Below are 18955 nucleotides of genomic sequence, written 5' to 3' on the forward strand. Positions count from 1 at the left end.
TCTCCTCACACAGGACACAACATTATAAGATTGTAGTGAATGAGCAGTTAAATTCCTAAATTGAATTAGATTGAGTTAGGCCCCATCTGATGAGTCACCAAAATAATTAACAATTTAAGGTTAATACTTATTATTTAATTATTATTCGGGGCACCACCTATTTATAGCATAGGTACTTTCATTTAAACATTCATTAATTTATCAGTCTCAAATTGATTAATCAGTCTCAATTGAATTAATCAGTCTCAATTAATCAGTCTCTGATCTGAAAGTCTGAATTCACAATACGATTAACCAAGGGTTTCCTTCTGAAAACAAAATGAACCACAGCAGAAATATTTACAATTTATTTACAATTATATAGAAGCAACCCAGTCCAATCAAAGATTCAAGCTTCTCTACAGTTATATAGAAATGAACAGTTTACTGGCATTTTGTGGACAGTGATTAAATAAGTTCATTCATGGAAACAATTTTCTTACTAATTCATGAGACATTGAAAGAGAGAGAGAGATAAAGCTTAAGACTTTAAGTGACTAAATCTGATTAGAATTTAATGAAATTTGAAGCCAATTATTAAGAAAAATATTAAACAAACATATGAATATGTTTAAAAGGAACCACTTTGTATCCATTGACAACTAACCCTTTTTCTAGAACCTTTAACTGGGTCACTTAGCTGGTCCGTTGAGGAGATGGTTCGGGCGGCCCATCCGTCGTTGATGTAGGTTCTGCAGCGTGTTCACTTGGGTCAGGGGTTAACTCAGTGGTCTCCCTGTGTGATCCCAAAGGCTTGGGTCGGCTGGTTTTACTGCCAGGATGGCTGCTTGCAGTCAGGTTTGAGATCAGCTCCGTCATCAGCTGCTGGACCCCAGAGGTGGGAGGCGTTTATTGAAAATGGTTTCTGGTAGCTTTTAAAAAGTTTGTTGGAGCCCGATTAAAATCTTTGTGAATTTAGGAAAAAGTAAAACTTTAAAAGCGTTGAAAAAACAAAATAGCTGACAGAAAAGGAGAGTCCGCTTTTCTGTAAATTCACTATTAATTTGAAAAGTTCAGCTCGGAAGATCTCTTAAAAATTCACAAGACTTGACGCACCTTAAAGCGTCAGGTTAAAACTTTGTTAAAGTTATCAAAAATGAACAAAGAATGAATGCCACGTGGTAGCCTTAGCTTAGCTTAGCAATGGGGCCTTGGCCCAAGAATAAAATTAAACATTTAACAAAGAAGAGAGAGAAGAATAAGAAGAAGCAGTGCCGGCAGAGAAGAGAGAGCGGCAAGACTCTGTTCTATCTTTTTAAAGGGGACTGACGTCACCAAACTCCACCCATTTAGGGTGTATAACTTTACAGAAAACTTCATGTGGTCACAGTGCTGACACAAATGATTCAATTATTTAAACACATTAACTATTTTGACATATTAGCTGTTCTGAGACACTCAAAAGGATACACATTAATAGTCAGACACATCCTTTGGATAAACCAGAATATTTCACCATCAACAATACTGATAAGGCAGATCACCCTTAAACACATATCAGTTACAAGGAGCATATGTCAATAAAATGGAATGATTATATGCAAAGCATTACGTTTGATTATCAATACAAACAGCATTAGAAGTCTTTAGATATGAATAAAAGAAATACTGATGCAGTTCTTTTTATTTTAAACAAAAGGTCTTTTCCTTTGCTTAGACCTAAGTATAATAGCTGGTTGTGAAGACTCAAAGATTTATGGCCACGTCTTGTCATGGGGAAGTTTTGCAGTCTTGAGAGGTTCTGGCCTTAGCATGAGGCCATAAAGGTGGGTTCTTCTGGCCTGGGCAATTTCAGATTCTGACGTGAAGCCATTATAAAGTCATGTAATTCATAGTAACCGAAAATTTACTGATAAAAAGGCAAGGGCTCCCCTTTGAAGAACTTTAAATTACAGTTTTGTTTTGCTGTGAATCCTAGAGTTGGCCCATGGGGGATGTCTCCAAGCTTATCTTAAGATCTCCAGATGACTTAGGAATTTCTCAACTGAGAGGGAAAACACAGTCTTTGTCTGAAGTTCAAAACTCAGCTTTTTGTTGAGACAGCATTAATGTATTTTTTTAATTAGGGTGAATCGAGGCCATGCACTACAGCACAGTAAAGTTTAAAGTGCTAGACAAGGTTTCTCATATCCCTTGCCCATGTGGTTATATCAGCTATTATATAATGGCTGAGTGGATCCTTGTCATTTAATTGGTGCTTTGTATGTCACATGACATGGGTTATTCATTCCATTAAGCATGCAATTTAGTTCCATACATTTTGTACCACTGCATGCTGCAAACCCCACCCACACACACACTAGCGGGGGCAGCGTTAAGCTAAATACGGCAGAGTTTGTTTTGCTGATGGACGACAATGTGAACAAGCTAACTCACTCACCTCATGTTCACTGCTTTTTGAGGTCCAGGTCACGGGGGCAACACCTCCAGCAGGGGACCCCAGACACAATCTAACTGACAGTGCTAATTCTTCTAACACACACACACACACACACACCCACACAAACCAATCCACAATGCCGTAAGCCACCTGGAGGCAGTGGCGACTCCAGAGATATCTTTCTGCAGGTGCTATGGGGGAGCTTGGCATTTTTATGAATGTGCTATTGGGCAGCAAAAACTGAACCATTTCAACAACTTGAAACTACACTCACTGCAGTACGATGTCATCACTGATGCTGAAAAACTTTCCATGCCTTTGTCTCCTCTAGGCTTGACTACTGTAACTCCCTGCTCTTTGGGATCTCTGGAAAAGCCTTCAAAGGCTCCAATACATTTGAAACAGTGTAGCTAGAATTCTGATGAGAGTATGTAAATAGGAGCACATAACACCTATACTCCATAATCTTCACTGGCTCCCCATCACCATACAGAATCTATTTTATGATTGCTCTCATCACCCACCAATGCATCCATGGCAATGCAACCGCATACCTCAAAGACATGCAGTGGCAATCTGACCATCATGTCACGCATGTGAGCTCTGTTCCACATGACGTGGTGTCTGTGCTGTGGCGCACTATATAAGACACGTGTGTCGGGCAGAACATGTGTGTGGCCAACTGGACGCACCTGATCGGTAGATGTGGACATGATCAGAGCACATTGCAGTGGATCAAATTTCTTGATATTTTCCCGCACCTGCCATGCAATCTGGATCTTGCGCCCTCTGTCTTTTTTCCTTTGTCCCAAGCTGAAAGACTGCCTGAAGGGACAACATTACATGAATGTTGCAGAGAGAAGACACCTGATTTCTTCACAGACATCATGCAAAGACTTGTCATTGGTGTAAACGTGTGGAAAGGGAATGTGACTATGTGGAAAAGTAATAACTCTCACTGACAGAGAACATTCATTCATTTATTTTCTATACCCACTTATTCCAAAGAAGGGTCAAGGGGAGCTGGAGCATGTACTAGCAGTCATTGAGCGAGAGGCAGGGTACACCCTGGTCAGGACGGCAGGTTATCGTAGGGCCTGATAGAGAACATTCTGACAGACATGCGATTCATGTAAGTATCTTGTTACTGAAATAACTGCAACTTTTCAACCAAGCTTCGTGCAACTACACATGTAAACTTGACTTGCTGCATGAGTAAGAACATTGCTGACAGTCATGACGGCACCCAACACCCCCACCCCCTCCCAGCCAGGTGAAATGTGAGAAACTCCTTGGCCTTTGCAGTTTTGGGGTCCTCATCACTGAGGCACCTGCATGCTGGATCATACCCAGAGAAACATGCAACATGGTCAAAATGTCATAGCTGACTGTTCCTCTTTATCAGGCATGGCACAAACCAGATGGACACAAATGCAAGCTCACAAGACTGATAAAGTTAAAATGTTTTAATAACAGGCAACGGTTCAGTACATGGGTGGTGCAGTAGCGAGGCAAAGGTAGCAAAAAAGCGAGAGGCTGAGACGTGGTACAGTAAACAGACACAGGTAAAAAAAAACACAGTGTATGGGCTATCAGAGTGCAAGGCAAAATCAAGGTCAAAAAATGAGGCAGAGTCAAAATACATGCAAGCAAAAAACAGAGCGAGGAACAGGGCTGGAAAGTGTACAAAGACAACAATCTGGCAAGGGAATGTCAGACTGTCAGGGTTTAATCCTGGTGGACTAATCGGTGTGAAAGAGGAACAGGTGGTGTTAACGAGGTGCATGTGGGGAGCAATCTAGAAAGGGGCGTAGCTAGTGGACAAAGATTAAACACGGTGCAAGATAGTGAAGGAAGGAAAACACAGAGTGGAGTGACATAATAGACAAAGACACATCAGTAGGAGCAAGAGCGGGGGTGGATGAAACACAGAGTAGAAAGAGTCGCAGAAAGAGACAAAGACACAAGGGCTGGTGCAGGGGCAGTTATATAAGAAGGGCAAAAACTGAGAACAAAGATAAATCAGAAACTGAGGACAGAATGCAAAACAACTATGACTGGGAACAAACTAAGCATGAACATATGAACTGAAAAGTGAATCATCAGAATAAGAACAAAACTAATATAGAAACAAATCATGACTGAAGGAAGAAATAAAAAATAACCAAGTGGCAAAACAACCTATAAGCAAACAGAGACTAAACAAACCCAGTGACTACAAAATAATGCAATAAATAAGATAACAGAAAATGCAATAAATAACAAATGGAACAAAATCAGATAAGCAAATAATATAAGAAATAATAAAACCTATGACTAAAGCATAATGCGGTAAATGTGATGAGCAGAATTCACTACAATTAAAGCAACATAAGGGACCAAGAGTGAAGGCAAACTATAACTACGAGGGCTGTCCGTAAAGTATAGGTCCTTTTTATTTTTTTCAAAAACTATATGGATTTCATTCATATGTTTTTACATCAGACATGCTTGAACCCTCGTGCGCATGCGTGAGTTTTTCCATGCCTATCGGTGACGTCATTCGCCTGTGAGCACTCCTTGTGGGAGGAGTCGTCCAGCCCCTCGTCGGAATTCCTTTGTCTGAGAAGTTGCTGAGAGACTGGCGCTTTGTTTGATCAAAATTTTTTCTAAACCTGTGAGACACATCGAAGTGGACATGGTTCGAAAAAGTAAGCTGGTTTTCAGTGAAAATTTTAACAGCTGGTGAGAGATTTTGAGGTGATTCTGTCGCTTTAAGGACTTCCCACGGTGCGAGACGTCGCTCAGCGCTCTCAGGCAGCGTCATCAGCTTGTTTCAAGCTTAAAACCTCCACATTTCAGGCTCTATTGATCCAGGACGTCGTGAGAGAACAGAGAAGTTTCAGAAGAAGTCGGTTTCAGCATTTTATCCGGATATTGCACTGTTAAAGGAGATTTTTTTTAATGAAAGACGTGCGGGCGGATTGCAGCGTCGGCTCGCAGCCGCCGCGACGCTCCGTCACAGGAAAAACACCTCTGTTGGAAGCCTTGAGGACAAGTTGGAACATCTCCAGCTGATAAACAATTTCTCATATACTCACTCCACTGAAAGCCATCAAAAGCCAACTGGATTTTAACAAATGGTTATCAACACGGAGGTGTTTTTCCTGTGCCGCCGCATCGGCTGCGTCCCGACGCGCGGACCCGTCCGCACGTCTTTCATTAAAAAAATCTCCTTTAACAGTGGAATATCCGGATAAAATGCTGAAACCGACTTCTTCTGAAACGTCTCTGTTCTCTCACGACGTCCTGGATCAATAGAGCCTGAAATGTGGAGGTTTTAAGCTTGAAACAGGCTGATGACGCTGCCTGAGAGCGCTGCGCGACGTCTCGCACTGTGAAAAGTCCTAAAGCGACAGAATCACCTCAAAATCTCTCACCAGCTGTTAAAATTTTCACTGAAAACCAGCTTAATTTTTCGAACCATGTCCACTTCAATGTGTCTCACAGGTTTAGAAAAAATTTTGATCAAACAAAGCGCCAGTCTCCCAGCAACTTCTCAGACAAAGGAATTCCGACGAGGGGCTGGACGACTCCTCCCACAAGGAGTGCTCACAGGCGAATGACGTCACCGACAGGCATGGAAAAACTCACGCATGCGCACGAGGGTTCAAGCATGTCTGACGTAAAAACATATGAATGAAATCCATATAGTTTTTGAAAAAAATAAAAAGGACCTATACTTTACGGACAGCCCTCGTAAAACAGCAAAACTATATACGTGGCAACCAAGTGAAACACAGAAAATAAATGAAACAGAACTAATCATGAACTGAGCAAAGTAATCTGACATGAACATGAAACAAGACTAAACATAACCTAAGCATGACTTTAATACATGACATAAATGAAATACACAAAAAGGTCAGACCACGTAAGAGGAAAACAGTCTAGAATCAAAAGAGCTGGCCGGACCATGACACACACAAGGCAAGTTATCCTCTGAAGAGACCTAGTGGCAAAGACATCCAGTTTTCCTTTGGTCCTTAGGTCACTGGTTAGCACTTAAAGCAGATCTCCTGGGCACCCTGTTCTTCACCTCTTTATCTCTGTGGCTCAAAATATAATTGGATTCCCATTTGGGACATGATATAGTGGGTAATCTGCTCTAATAGTGGCAGAACGTTGTGACCAATCAGGAGAATTTTGAGTAATTTCAGAAAAGTTGTGTTGTTGTGACAAGCGCAGTCATTCACAAAAATGAATCGGAAAAAGTAATCGGATGCAAAAGACCACCTTCACACATGAAGGTGGGACTGTGGATTATTGATCCAGCATGTTTGATCGTTTATGTTTAATTTCTATCGATGTAGTGGATCGGCTTCAGTTGCACTGGGAGGACTCTCAGACCAGACTCTCTGACAGGACAAAGCAGCTTCACAACATGCTACAAGACTCCACCAACTGGCTGGACTGCAAGAAGCGAGTGGATCATCTCATCAAACGGGCCAGTGAGCGGCTGGAGTCCTGGCATGAGGTTACATACACAGTGGATGCGCTGAAGAAACAAAACGCGGAACTAAAGGTGGGCTGCGTAATTGCTTGTTTTTCTGTTCTCATAATTCAAATGACATCTGCAAAGATGTAATTTTTCCACACTGAATTTGAGATTCAGAGACAGACGGCTCAAAATTAATCATACTGGGGATGACTCAAAGGATTGAAATGGTGAGTGTCGGTCACATTATTTTTTTGCTCTGTTTGTGTCTTTTCGCTGCAGCACTTTGCGAAGGAGCTGCGGCAGTGGCAGGGTCAGGTGGACGAAACCAACACACTGGCTGACAAGCTGCTGACGCTGTACGCCAGTGATGACACGCACAAGGTCATACAGGTCAACGATAATATGGTGGCCACCTGGACGCACATCAGCAAGCGGTACTCACAAACGTTCACACACCATGAACACAAGATGCGAACACAAGCAAGTTTATGTTTAGAACTCAGTTATGTATTAAATTTCTCCTGAAATTCTTCAAGAAGTTTTTTTTTTTTTAAAGCTTTCTGCATTTTGTCAGTACAAAGTGGAAGTGATAGAGTCATAGTTTGCTGCTTTTTGGTGGCATATGGTGTCAGTAAATAATAAGAACTCTTGACCTAAAAACAATTTAGTCCAATTAGAAGTGTGACTTTGAGTTTCAACATCATCATAATTTAATCAAGAATCCCAGAGTGGTTTATTAATGATCACGTTCAGTGTGAGGTGTGCTTTCACAGAGGTGCTGTCAGGCAACAGTCCTATCAGATAAATCAGTTAAAACAAACAAACAAACAAAAAAACGCAGCTGTATATATATACACACACACACACACACACAAGTTCAAACTAACCTGTAAAGGTGCATTTACACATAACCAAGACGCGTTACGAATATCATTTTTCTGTCATTCGTGACACATTCCTGACATTCTTAATGTAACTTAACGCATCTGAACAGGTTTCTTAATAGTATGTGTTGGTGCGTGATATTCTTGATATTCGTGGAGCATGTTTTTGCCTGTCAAAAAATCTTCCACGAATGTCACACACCACCCTCATTTCGTCTCACGTCGTGGAGGTTGCAACTGAGCGTATTGATCCGTCTTGATGAGTATTGATCCTTAATAGAACGTGACAGCGTTCGTAGTGGTTCCTGCGATGGTTCTTGGAGCCCAAACTGTCACGCGTTATTACGAAGTGACACGGAAACTGTCAAGTTTTGACATGACTTGTAACGCGGCGTTACATTTCACTGCGCGCCATGATGAATCAGCTTTCTGTCACGTGCGCACAATTAAACTCGGCTCCAAGTGTCGTTCCACAGTTCCTGCTGAAGCTCCTCAGGACGCTTCTGTAGGTCTTCCACCTGCTGTTGCAACCGCTGAGTGGGAGAACAAGTCTGAGCAACCAAAGGAGCGAGAGGAGACTCACGTGCAGCCAGACATCTCTGCACCTACTCCGGTCCGGCGGAGGAAGAAGCGCACAATTAAACCCTGCTGCACAACATTCAGTTTGATTGCTGACACCAAGTCGGCTAAAAGACTAATTTCAGTGCTCTTCAGCGCGCTCCTGCAGGTGTTCCACCTGCTGCATGTGCCTGATGTTTGGGAAAATGCGTGAGACGAGACCCACATGAAGCCACACATCTGGCTCTGTCCTCCTCCTCCTCTCTGCACCACTCCATGACACAGAGCCCAACTATGCATGCAGTCACAAAGTTGTTCTGAAAAACTGGAGCGATCTGAATTCAGTTGGATGAATATGGGTGTGTGTGTGGAGACAATTCACCTCGTTTACAACGTGACAGAACTTAACGATGCGCTGTTACGCGCAATAGCGCGCAACAACGCGGAACACTATTCTTGACTGTGCGTAATGGTTCATGATAATTCTCCAGCAACACGTGCCATTAATCATAACGTGTGGTAACAGGTTGCAGCAGTTCCTGAGGACACCTGACGCCTCTGCCCCGAATCATCACATTCGTGATCAGCGGCCAAGAATGTGTACTTCGTGGCATTCGTGACTTGTCGTCATTATGTGTAAACGTGGCATAAAATTCATGTTCACAAAACAATCACAGAAGGTAGAGAGTGTGGAAAAAAAATTATCAAACACAAACGATGCTGAAAGACTGCGCAGTGATGTGACACTAACACAGCTGAAATGCACAACTCCCGCTTGTGTCACACGTTTCTGACGTGACGTACATGTGACACTTGCAGTGACTTTCAGGGTTAAAAATATATGTATGCATTCTGGGTCAGTCATGCTTCAGACACATAGTGTGAACGGGTCCAGTACCACTCCAGTATGTGCAAGTGGAGTAAAACAAAGCGCGAGATAAGGTGACAATTCAATTTTTTTTCCAAATATGCCACTCCACACTCCAACCAAAACCCTTCTGCTCCTGATTCGTGCTTGCTCCCACTTTGCTCACATGCCCTGGTGACAAACACCTACCTGATTGTTTTGTGTCTTCATAAAAATATAATCCTTTGTAGTATGGTACCACAGGGATTTGTTCTGGGACATTTACCGTTCTTCATTTATATTACACTTCCTGGCCAAATCATTCATAATCATGCTGCACTGGTGATGCCCAACTTTTTTTCTTTTTTCTTTTTTTTATCAACAGTATTAGAACAAACACATGAACCGCCTCATTTTAGAAAGCCTGTCTGGGTGCAGTGAACTACTCTGATTTTCAGTTTTGAGGACACTGAAAAACAATTTCACCAAGTAACTCATGTTAACACTCATCGTGAAACTGTTAAAAACTTTCATGCTACTTTGATGCCACACTGTTCGGATCTGCATTGTCACGGACGGTATGAAAACCACCTTTTTCCACCTACAGAGCACTGCTAGGATTCCGTGCACACCAACACTTTGTGATGATTTTGTCATGTCTATATGACACTAAAGAGCTTCACTTATTTTGAAAGTAAAATTTAATTTGGGGTGTAACTACTGTCTATGTACATACATGAGTGTGTATGTAACTTAGCCTATTTAATTTTTAGTTTTATGTGTATGTAACTTAGCCTATTTTATTGTATTTTTGTATTGTGTCACTGTTTCAGAGTTTCGGATAGAGAGGCAGCACTGGAAATGGCTCTAAAACAGCTGCAGCAGTTTCACTTCGATCTGGACAAATTCCTCAACTGGCTGACAGAGGCTGAGACAACCTGTAATGTTTTAATAGATGCAACCAACAACGAAAGAGTGCAGGAGCAGCCAGACACAGCCAAAAACCTGTTGGCACAGTGGAAGGTAACAGTCACACTTTAAAGCAAAGGATTCCACCTTTTCTGGCACAATCCCATTTAGACGTCTAACATCTTTCAGTTATTGATGTTCTTAGTTCCTATTTAATGCTTTTTTTGTTGCAAACTACTGTGTATACAGAGTGCACCAACGAATAAGGATCGATTTTGATGATCTATGGCTCACCAGCACAAGTGGGGCAGGTCCAACTTCCCATTTCTATTTATGCAGTGTGAAATATGAATGCAAACTCAGGCACAGTTTGCAAATAGGATTAATTCATACTCTTAAATAGCCACAGACATTTTTTGGGCATAACATGAAAAAAGTGTTGTCTATTATCCACTTTAAAACAGAGCACACCACACACACAGCACACTAGTAATTAGAGAGCAAACTAAAGGTGAGTCATTTTCCAGCAAGTTAACAGGTTTGCACCAACCTGTCAAAGCGAGCCAGCATACAGCTCCCACAGGCAGGAAGGTGAAGTTTGGTCTTTTTGTTTACTGCTATTTAGTTTAATGCCAGTTTTCTATTCCATTTGTGTGTGTGTAAGCAGGGAGTACATGCATTGCGAACACTCATGTATGGTGTAAAATGAGACCTGACCAGACCTCACAGGGCTTGACATAAACCAATTTACCCCACTGGCCCACAGGGCCAGTAGAATTTAGAATTTAGTGGCCCACAGTGTAGGAGCTCTGGCCCCTGGTTTTGCGCGCGAGAGCTCATGATATTCCACCTTGAAATCCTGCAAATAAAACTGCCTATATAATATAAACCAATCCAGAAAAAAAACATAAAATAGTCTATGGCCCATGAAGTTAAAAAAATAGAATTTATCAGAGGGCATTCTCAAGTGTAAAAAAATAAAGTGACTCCCATAAAATTTAGAGGGCATTTTTAAGCAACCCTCAGAGTTGGCTAACTCACAGTCAGAAATGTAAACTACAGATGCAGGTCCACATCAAAACTACACTCAACAAAAATATAAACGCAACACTTTTGGTTTTGCTCCCATTTTGTATGAGATGAACTCAAAGATCTAAAACTTTTTCCACATACACAATATCCCATTTCCCTCAAATATTGTTCACAAACAGTCTAAATCTGTGATAGTGAGCACTTCTCCTTTGCTGAGATAATCCATCCCATCTCACAGGTGTGCCATATCAAGATGGTGATTAGACACCATGATTAGTGCACAGGTTGTGCCTTAGACTGCCCACAATAAAAAGGCCACTATGAAAGGTGCAGTTTTATCACACAGCACAATGCCACAGATGTCGCAAGATTTGAGGGAGCGTGCAATTGGCATGCTGACAGCAGGAATGTCAACCAGAGCTGTTGCTCATGTATTCGAATGTTCATTTCTCTACCATAAGCCATCTCCAAAGGCGTTTCAGAGAATTTGGCAGTACATCCAACCAGCCTCACAACCGCAGACCACGTGTAACCACACCAGCCCAGAACCTCCACATCCAGCATGTTCACCTCCAAGATCGTCTGAGACCAGCCACTCGGACAGCTGCTGGAACAATCGGTTTGCATAACCAAAGTATTTCTGCACAAACTGTCAGAAACCGTCTCAGGGAAACTCATCTGCATGCTCGTCGTCCTCATCGGGGTCTCGACCTGACTCCAGTTCATCGTCATAACCGACTTGAGTGGGCAAATGTTCACATTCGCTGGCGTTTGGCACTTTGGAGAGGTGTTCTCTTCACAGATGAATCCCGGTTCACACTGTTCAGGGCAGATGGCAGACAGCGTGTGTGGCGTCGTTTGGGTGAGCGGTTTTCTGATGTCAATGTTGTGGATCGAGTGGCCCATGGTGGCGGTGGGGTTATGGTATGGGCAGGCGTCTGTTATGGACGAAGAACACAGGTGCATTTTATTGATGACATTTTGAATGCACAGAGATACCGTGACGAGATCCTGAGGCCCATTGTTGTGCCATACATCCAAGAACATCACCTCATGTTGCTGCAGGATAATGCACGGCCCCATGTTGCAAGGATCTGTACACAATTCTTGGAAGCTGAAAATGTCCCAGTTCTTGCATGGCCGGCATACTCACCGGACATGTCACCCATTGAGCATGTTTTGGGATGCTCTGGACCGGCGTATACGACAGCGTGTACCAGTTCCTGCCAATATCCAGCAACTTCGCACAGCCATTGAAGAGGAGTGGACCAACATTCCACAGGCCACAATTGACAACCTGATCAACTCTATGCGAAGGAAATGTGTTGCACTGCATGAGGCAAATGGTGGTCACACCAGATACTGACTGGTATCCCCCCCAATAAAACAAAACTGCACCTTTCAGAGTGGCCTTTTATTGTGGACAGTCTAAGGCACACCTGTGCACTAATCATGGTGTCTAATCGGCATCTTGATATGGCACACCTGTGAGGTGGGATGGATTATCTCAGCCAAGGAGAAGTGCTCACTATCACACATTTGGACTGGTTTGTGAACAATATTTGAGGGAAATGGTGATATTGTGTATGTGGAAAAAGTTTTAGATCTTTGAGTTCATCTCATACGAAATGGGAGCAAAACCAAAAGTGTTGCGTTTATATTTTTGTTGAGTGTAAAAAGTATGCCTTGTCTGGATTGGAGTTATAGATCTAAAAATTAAAAAAAATATGCTTGGCTCCTTTGCTAATGTTGTGACCGTGGGGTTTCCACAAAGGCAAGCTGGTTAGACTTTTAAACTAGCTTCAAAACAACCAGGGTCTACCAGGACCAAGCATATACTTTACTTACTTGTCAGCATACGACAGATTTGGCAGAAAACCTCATTCTTCTCTTCGTCATGACCAAGCCACGGCCATTTCTGTGGCCAGGTTGGGACAAAACCTCTCTTCCTCTTGTTTCTTTCATATAGCCTGTCTCGCTCCCTTAACTCATCATCACTAGCTTCCTCTTCTGGCCAATTCCTTAGCAAAACTCTTTCCTTGTTATTGTCCGGGTTTGGGTGGTTGTAGTTTAAACATATTTCAATTCGAATTTCAAAGCGTTTCTGTTAGATTTGCGTCTTGTTTGTCTTAGTTTCCTGCAGCTTTCCACGCATTTAAAGATGCTAATGAACATTGCCGAAGATCGGTGACAGAAATGGCCAAATGCACTCTCCACGCATCGACAACATACATTTCAATGTGCACAAGATTCTGTGGGAGCATGGAGCATGGTGCGAGACCAAAACAAACATGGCGGACTCGGTGAAGTTTGATGACACGGAGATGTGAAAAAATTTGACTTTGCCCCCACAAAATATGGTAAAATAAATACAATTTTGTGTATTTTTGTAGTGGCCCGAGTGGGCCATCATTTGATAAATTGCACTGGCCAATAGTGGCCCGAAAGTTGGCCAAATCGGCGCCGGGCCAGCGGGTAAATGGCTATGTCGAGCCCTGCCTCATTTTAAGGCCAGTCCGGCTGTGGACACAGAAATAATTGCAGTACTACTTGCTGTTTACATAATGCGTATGGGCACTGGACATGAAAACCACAACTGCATAGGGTGGAAACTACAGAAGATACTTGCATTGCGCTATCCGCTGCTTTGCCCCAGGTGACGGAACATACATACATAGAGATGAAGAGAGACCCATAGAGTGGAGACTTAATTTGTTGGAAACAATAATACAATAACATGATTTTGGAGGGTGATATGCATTTTCAGAGGCCCAACGTTCATGCCCAGTTGCCCAAAATGATACATATTCGCCCGAGTTAGACGAGGGTGAATATCTGTCATTGCGGGCGATGGCATGGACAGAGGGACTCAGAAAATGCATACCGCACAACCACAGCATGTTATTGTATTATTATCACTTGCTGAGATACACAACACGTAACACGTACATAAAAAGTTAGCTCACTTTAACTTTTGTCGTGTCGGCTGACGCGCTCTCTTCTCCAAATTCGGCAGTGTGTCCTCATCAAGCTGGCTGCTATGGCTGCTGTTCAATGTCGTACTATCCATGAGAAAATCATCTGGAATATCCATACTGGGACCAACACACACTTCTCGTCTTTTTATGTTTTCCTTTGCAGACAATTCTTGGGTCACGCGCTATGACGTCGTTTGTTTACGCACAGTGGGCGAGTATAGCTAGGTAGTGTCGACGTAAATCTACGCTACCACCCTAGCAACGCCTCGGTAAAGTGATAATAATGCACAACATTTCTTAATGTATTTCTGCTCCACATACTCTTTATCGTTGTGTGAACACAGTGCTATTTTAAGTTTAACTTTATTAGCTCCCTCCAAAGATTTTCTATTGAGTTCAGGTCTGGAGACTGGCCAGGCCACTCCAGGACCTTGAAATGCTTCTTACGGAGCCCCTCCTTAGTTAATTATAACACCCCTCCCTGTCACAAAACATTTTTTGAATATGGCCCAAAAGTAAATTATTTTTGGCTTTATACATAATCTGTGCTGCTTTAAATTTAACTATATCCCCAAATTTCAATGCATGTGACCTCAAAAACAGTGTGTTTGTGTGCTCCCTGTACCCCACAGTATGCACCATCCTAATCCTCCTTTTTTGTAGTATGTATAAGTTGCTTTTATAGATGCTATGGCCCATTCACACACTGATGTTTAGTACGCTGTTTGCCAAAACAACAGTGAAAAGTTGCTTACCATTGACCAGTGCTAAGGTTGGCCACACTCTGCAGGAGCTAAGTTGATGTCAGTCGGACAACGCTGATGTTTGTCATGGTCCAGGAAATATTTTCAACATGCTTATAATCTTCGATGTTCATACTAATATTCTGGTAATAGCTGAGCTCTGCTACCGCTACGCCACCTCCGCTAGTACACGTTGCTGCTCTGTTGCCCTCTGTTGGCCAACATCAGAGGCTTGACTGGATGCACCACCTCCTCTGGATCCCTTGGGCATAAAGAGATATGTAGAAATATTGAGAAATGTGAAGGAACATGCAGAACCTGTATTGACGACGCACCAGTAGCAAATGACGCAGTCGCAGTTATGTCGTGTCTATGTCTTCAACACCACATCACATCTCAAATGTTGAATTGACAATATGTTAGGCTACTGCTCTGAGGAGTGCACCTGCCCTCTGATGATGGAAGTCAAATTGCGTCCTGTGTAATTCAGTGGACCATCACCAACATCAAGCTCCACCTGTACAATAGCACCCTCTGCTGAGCTATGTCACCCTGCATTGGTGGCAGGAAATTGGAGCCAGAGTGCACCTTCACCAGGGTTTCACAGAGATTTTTGTGAAGCTGCTACATCAGCCAATATTAGCCACTTCACATCATCGTCATCTTACCCAAGACCCCCACACAGTAATTTAGATACGGCAAAATAAGCGAACACTAGATCATGTGCAGTGATTTTTTTTCTAGGACCTGTCGTGCTTTCCCCAAAACTGCCACACTCCTTGCCATCTTTGACTGAACGTAACTTATGTGGGATTTCCAGCTTATTTTTGATGTCCAATATCACACCCAGAAATTTAATTTCATACACTTAGAGTGTATGAAAATAAATAACATTTTCTATTTTGATTTGTACCTCTGCATCTATACTATGATTTCAAAATAACATAAAAAAATTTTTATTTAATTTTAAAGAAAAATTTTTTTTGGTCAAGCCACCTTTTTAATTCATTCATTTCTGTTGTGATATCTCTCAAATGCATACCATAAATGTTGTGTCATCAGCAAATAATCAATTTTAAAGTTTTGGACACTGAACATATGTCACTTATGTACAGAAGAAACAGTTTTGGACCCAAAGACTTGTTCAAGGTGGAAGTGGAATTACATCAGGGATTGGTTCTGAGTCCTTTCTTGTTCACAATTGTGATGGACAGATTAACAAATGAGATCAGACATGAGTCTCCATGAACTATGATGTTTGCTGGTGACACTGTGGTCTGTAGTGAGAGTAGAGAGCAGGTTGAGATGAACCTGGAGAGGTGAAGATATGCTCTGAAGAGAAGGGGAACCATGTTCAGTAGAAGCAAGACTAAGTGCATGTGTGTGAACAGTCTTTCATAAAGTACCTCAAAGTGATACCTGAGTGAAAGTACAAGTATCTTAGCAAAAAATTATTTTGGTAAAAGCTAAAGTTTCCTTTAAAATGTTACTTGAGTAAAAGTCTTCAAGTTTCTGACATTTACTGTACTTGAGTATCAAAAGTAAATTTCTCATATAAAATGTATTTTAAGTAAAGTACTGAGTAAAATCCAAAATGAGTGAAGAGTGAAAGAGCAACAGAAAAGAAGGTCAGTGTGGTGTCTGGATAAACCAGGAGGGGGCCTCAGCCCCTATAAAAGCCTGATCCACCTCTGACGGAGCAGTTGGTGTTGGTGAGGAGATGAGTGAGTAACAAGTGGATGTATATAGCTGTAAATAAAGTTACACTTCTTTTTCTGAAGACCATGTAGTCTTTTTCCTGGAAGATCCACACACACTTTTCTGTTAAACACAACAGACATGCTCTTGTGAAACAGAACATTGATTTTTAGCTACACAGTTGTGCCAAATTTAAGGAAAAGTAAAAAAAAAAAAAAAAAAAAAAAAAAAAAAAATTTCAAGCTTCACCACCACCAACCACTACAAAGCAACCAAATGCCGCGCTCGTTGCGCTCTCAAATCCGAAACGCTTCTCCATGAAATTTTTAATAAAATAAAACAAAACAGACATGCCGGCAGTTTTGTTGGTACTGAGGTTTTCCCCTAAGTGTGTGTTAACTCAGATCGTGCACTGGACTCCAGCAGGAGCCGATCCGTGTGTGTGTGTGTGTGTGTGTGTGTGTCAGCGTGTGTGTGTGTGTGTCAGCGTGTGTGTGTGTGTGTGTGTCAGCGTGTGCGCGTTTGGAGTCCAAAGTGCAGATTGTTTTCACCCTCTACAGTCTCCTCTTCCTCAGCGGGGGTGCAGATTCAACCTGTCATCTTTTATTTTATTGTTTTTTTGTCTTTTAAACTTTTAAACGGCTGGAGAGGACTGTATCTGCTGCACTCTGGCTTACTTTCACCTCTGCAAACAGGCATTGCCCAATCAATTTTCTTCTACTTTTACAGTAGTGTTCAGAATAATAGTAGTGCTATGTGACTAAAAAGATTAATCCAGGTTTTGAGTATATTTCTTATTGTTACATGGGAAACAAGGTACTAGTAGATTCAGTAGATTCTCACAAATCCAACAAGACCAAGCATTCATGATATGCATACTCTTAAGGCTATGAAGTAGCCTTAAGAGTATGCCCAACTGAACTAATAGCCCAACTGAATAGCTGGGCTATTAGAAAAAAAAAGTAGAAAAGGCGGTGTTCACAATAATAGTAGTGTCGCATTCAGTCAGTGAGTTTGTCAATTTTGTGGAAGAAATAGGTGTGAATCAGGTGTCCCCTATTTAAGGATGAAGCCAGCACCTGTTGAACATGCTTGTCTCTTTGAAAGCCTGAGGAAAATGGGACGTTCAAGACATTGTTCAGAAGAACAGTGTAGTTTCATTAAAAAGTTGATTGGAGAGGGAAAAACTTCTACGGAGGTGCAAAAAATTATAGGCTGTTCATCTACAATGATCTCCAATGCTTAAAAATCGACTAAAAAAAACAGAGACGCGTGGAAGAAAACAGAAAACAACAATCAAAATGGATAGAAGAATAATTAGAATGGCAAAGGCTCACCCACTGATCAGCTCCAGGATGATCAAAGACAGTCTGGAGTTACCTGTAAGTGCTGTGACAGTTAGAAGACGCCTGTGTGAAGCTAATTTATTTGCAAGAATCCCCCGCAAAGTCCCTTTGTTAAATAAAGACGTGCAGAAGAGGTTACAATTTGCCAAAGAATGCATCAACTGGCCTAAAGAGAAATGGAGGAATATGTTGTGGACTGATGAGAGTAAAATTGTTCTTTTTGGGTCCAAGGGCCGCAGACAGTTTGTGAGATGATCCCCAAACTGAATTCAAGCCATAGTTCACAGTGAAGACAGTGAAGCATGGTGGTGCAAGCATCATGATATGGGCATGTTTCTCCTACTATGGTGTTGGGCCTATATATCGCATACCAGGTGTCATGGATCAGTTTGGATATGTCAAAATACTTGAAGAGGTCAAGTTGACTTATGCTGAAGAGGACATGCCCTTGAAATGGGTGTTTCAACAAGACAATGACTCCAAGCACAGTAGTAAACAAGCAAAATCTTGATTCCAAATCAGCAAAATTAATGCCTTGCAGATGTGAAGAAATCATGAAAAACTGTGGTTATACAACTGAATACGAGTTTAGTGATTCACAGGATTGCTAAAAAAGCAGTTTGAACATAATAGTTTGAGTTTGTAGCATCAACAGCAGATGCTACTATTATTGTGAACACCCCCTTTGTTGGGGAAGTGTAATGACACGGACCCACAACAGGGGGTGCAAATGAACGGTCAATAGATAGTCCAATAAATACAATTTATTGTGGCAAATGTGCACAACAGGTCGAATACTGCTTTTTGACAGTCAATTACAAAATACAACAGGTGACGTGTGGGCAGGCCCGAGGGTAGGAGACGCCTATCCAGAGAAGAGCTGGGGCCCACAAGGTTCCGCCGCCAACGAAGACCTGCAGTACACCGAAGCCACCAAGTCCCGAGTCCCCAGGTGGCCTCTACTTCAGCTGTCAGATCCGGTACTGCTGGCAGGAACAAAAACAGGTTAATGGTGGGTGTGTGGACACCCAGTAAGCAGTCAGCAACTCACAATGTTTATC

General features: G+C 42.1%; 1 protein-coding gene across 1 annotated transcript in view; it reads left to right on the plus strand.

Moving 5' to 3' along the window:
* dmd (dystrophin) overlaps positions 1-18955 on the plus strand; it is a 1392820-nt gene that overhangs the window by 1007644 nt on the left and 366221 nt on the right. The window contains exon 60 of the mRNA XM_034174291.1: positions 10022-10211. Coding sequence (XP_034030182.1) covers positions 10022-10211 — 190 coding nt within the window. The remainder of the gene's footprint in view (positions 1-10021; positions 10212-18955) is intronic.

Source organism: Thalassophryne amazonica, chromosome 1 (assembly GCF_902500255.1).
Source record: "Thalassophryne amazonica chromosome 1, fThaAma1.1, whole genome shotgun sequence".
Taxonomy (NCBI): domain Eukaryota; kingdom Metazoa; phylum Chordata; class Actinopteri; order Batrachoidiformes; family Batrachoididae; genus Thalassophryne; species Thalassophryne amazonica.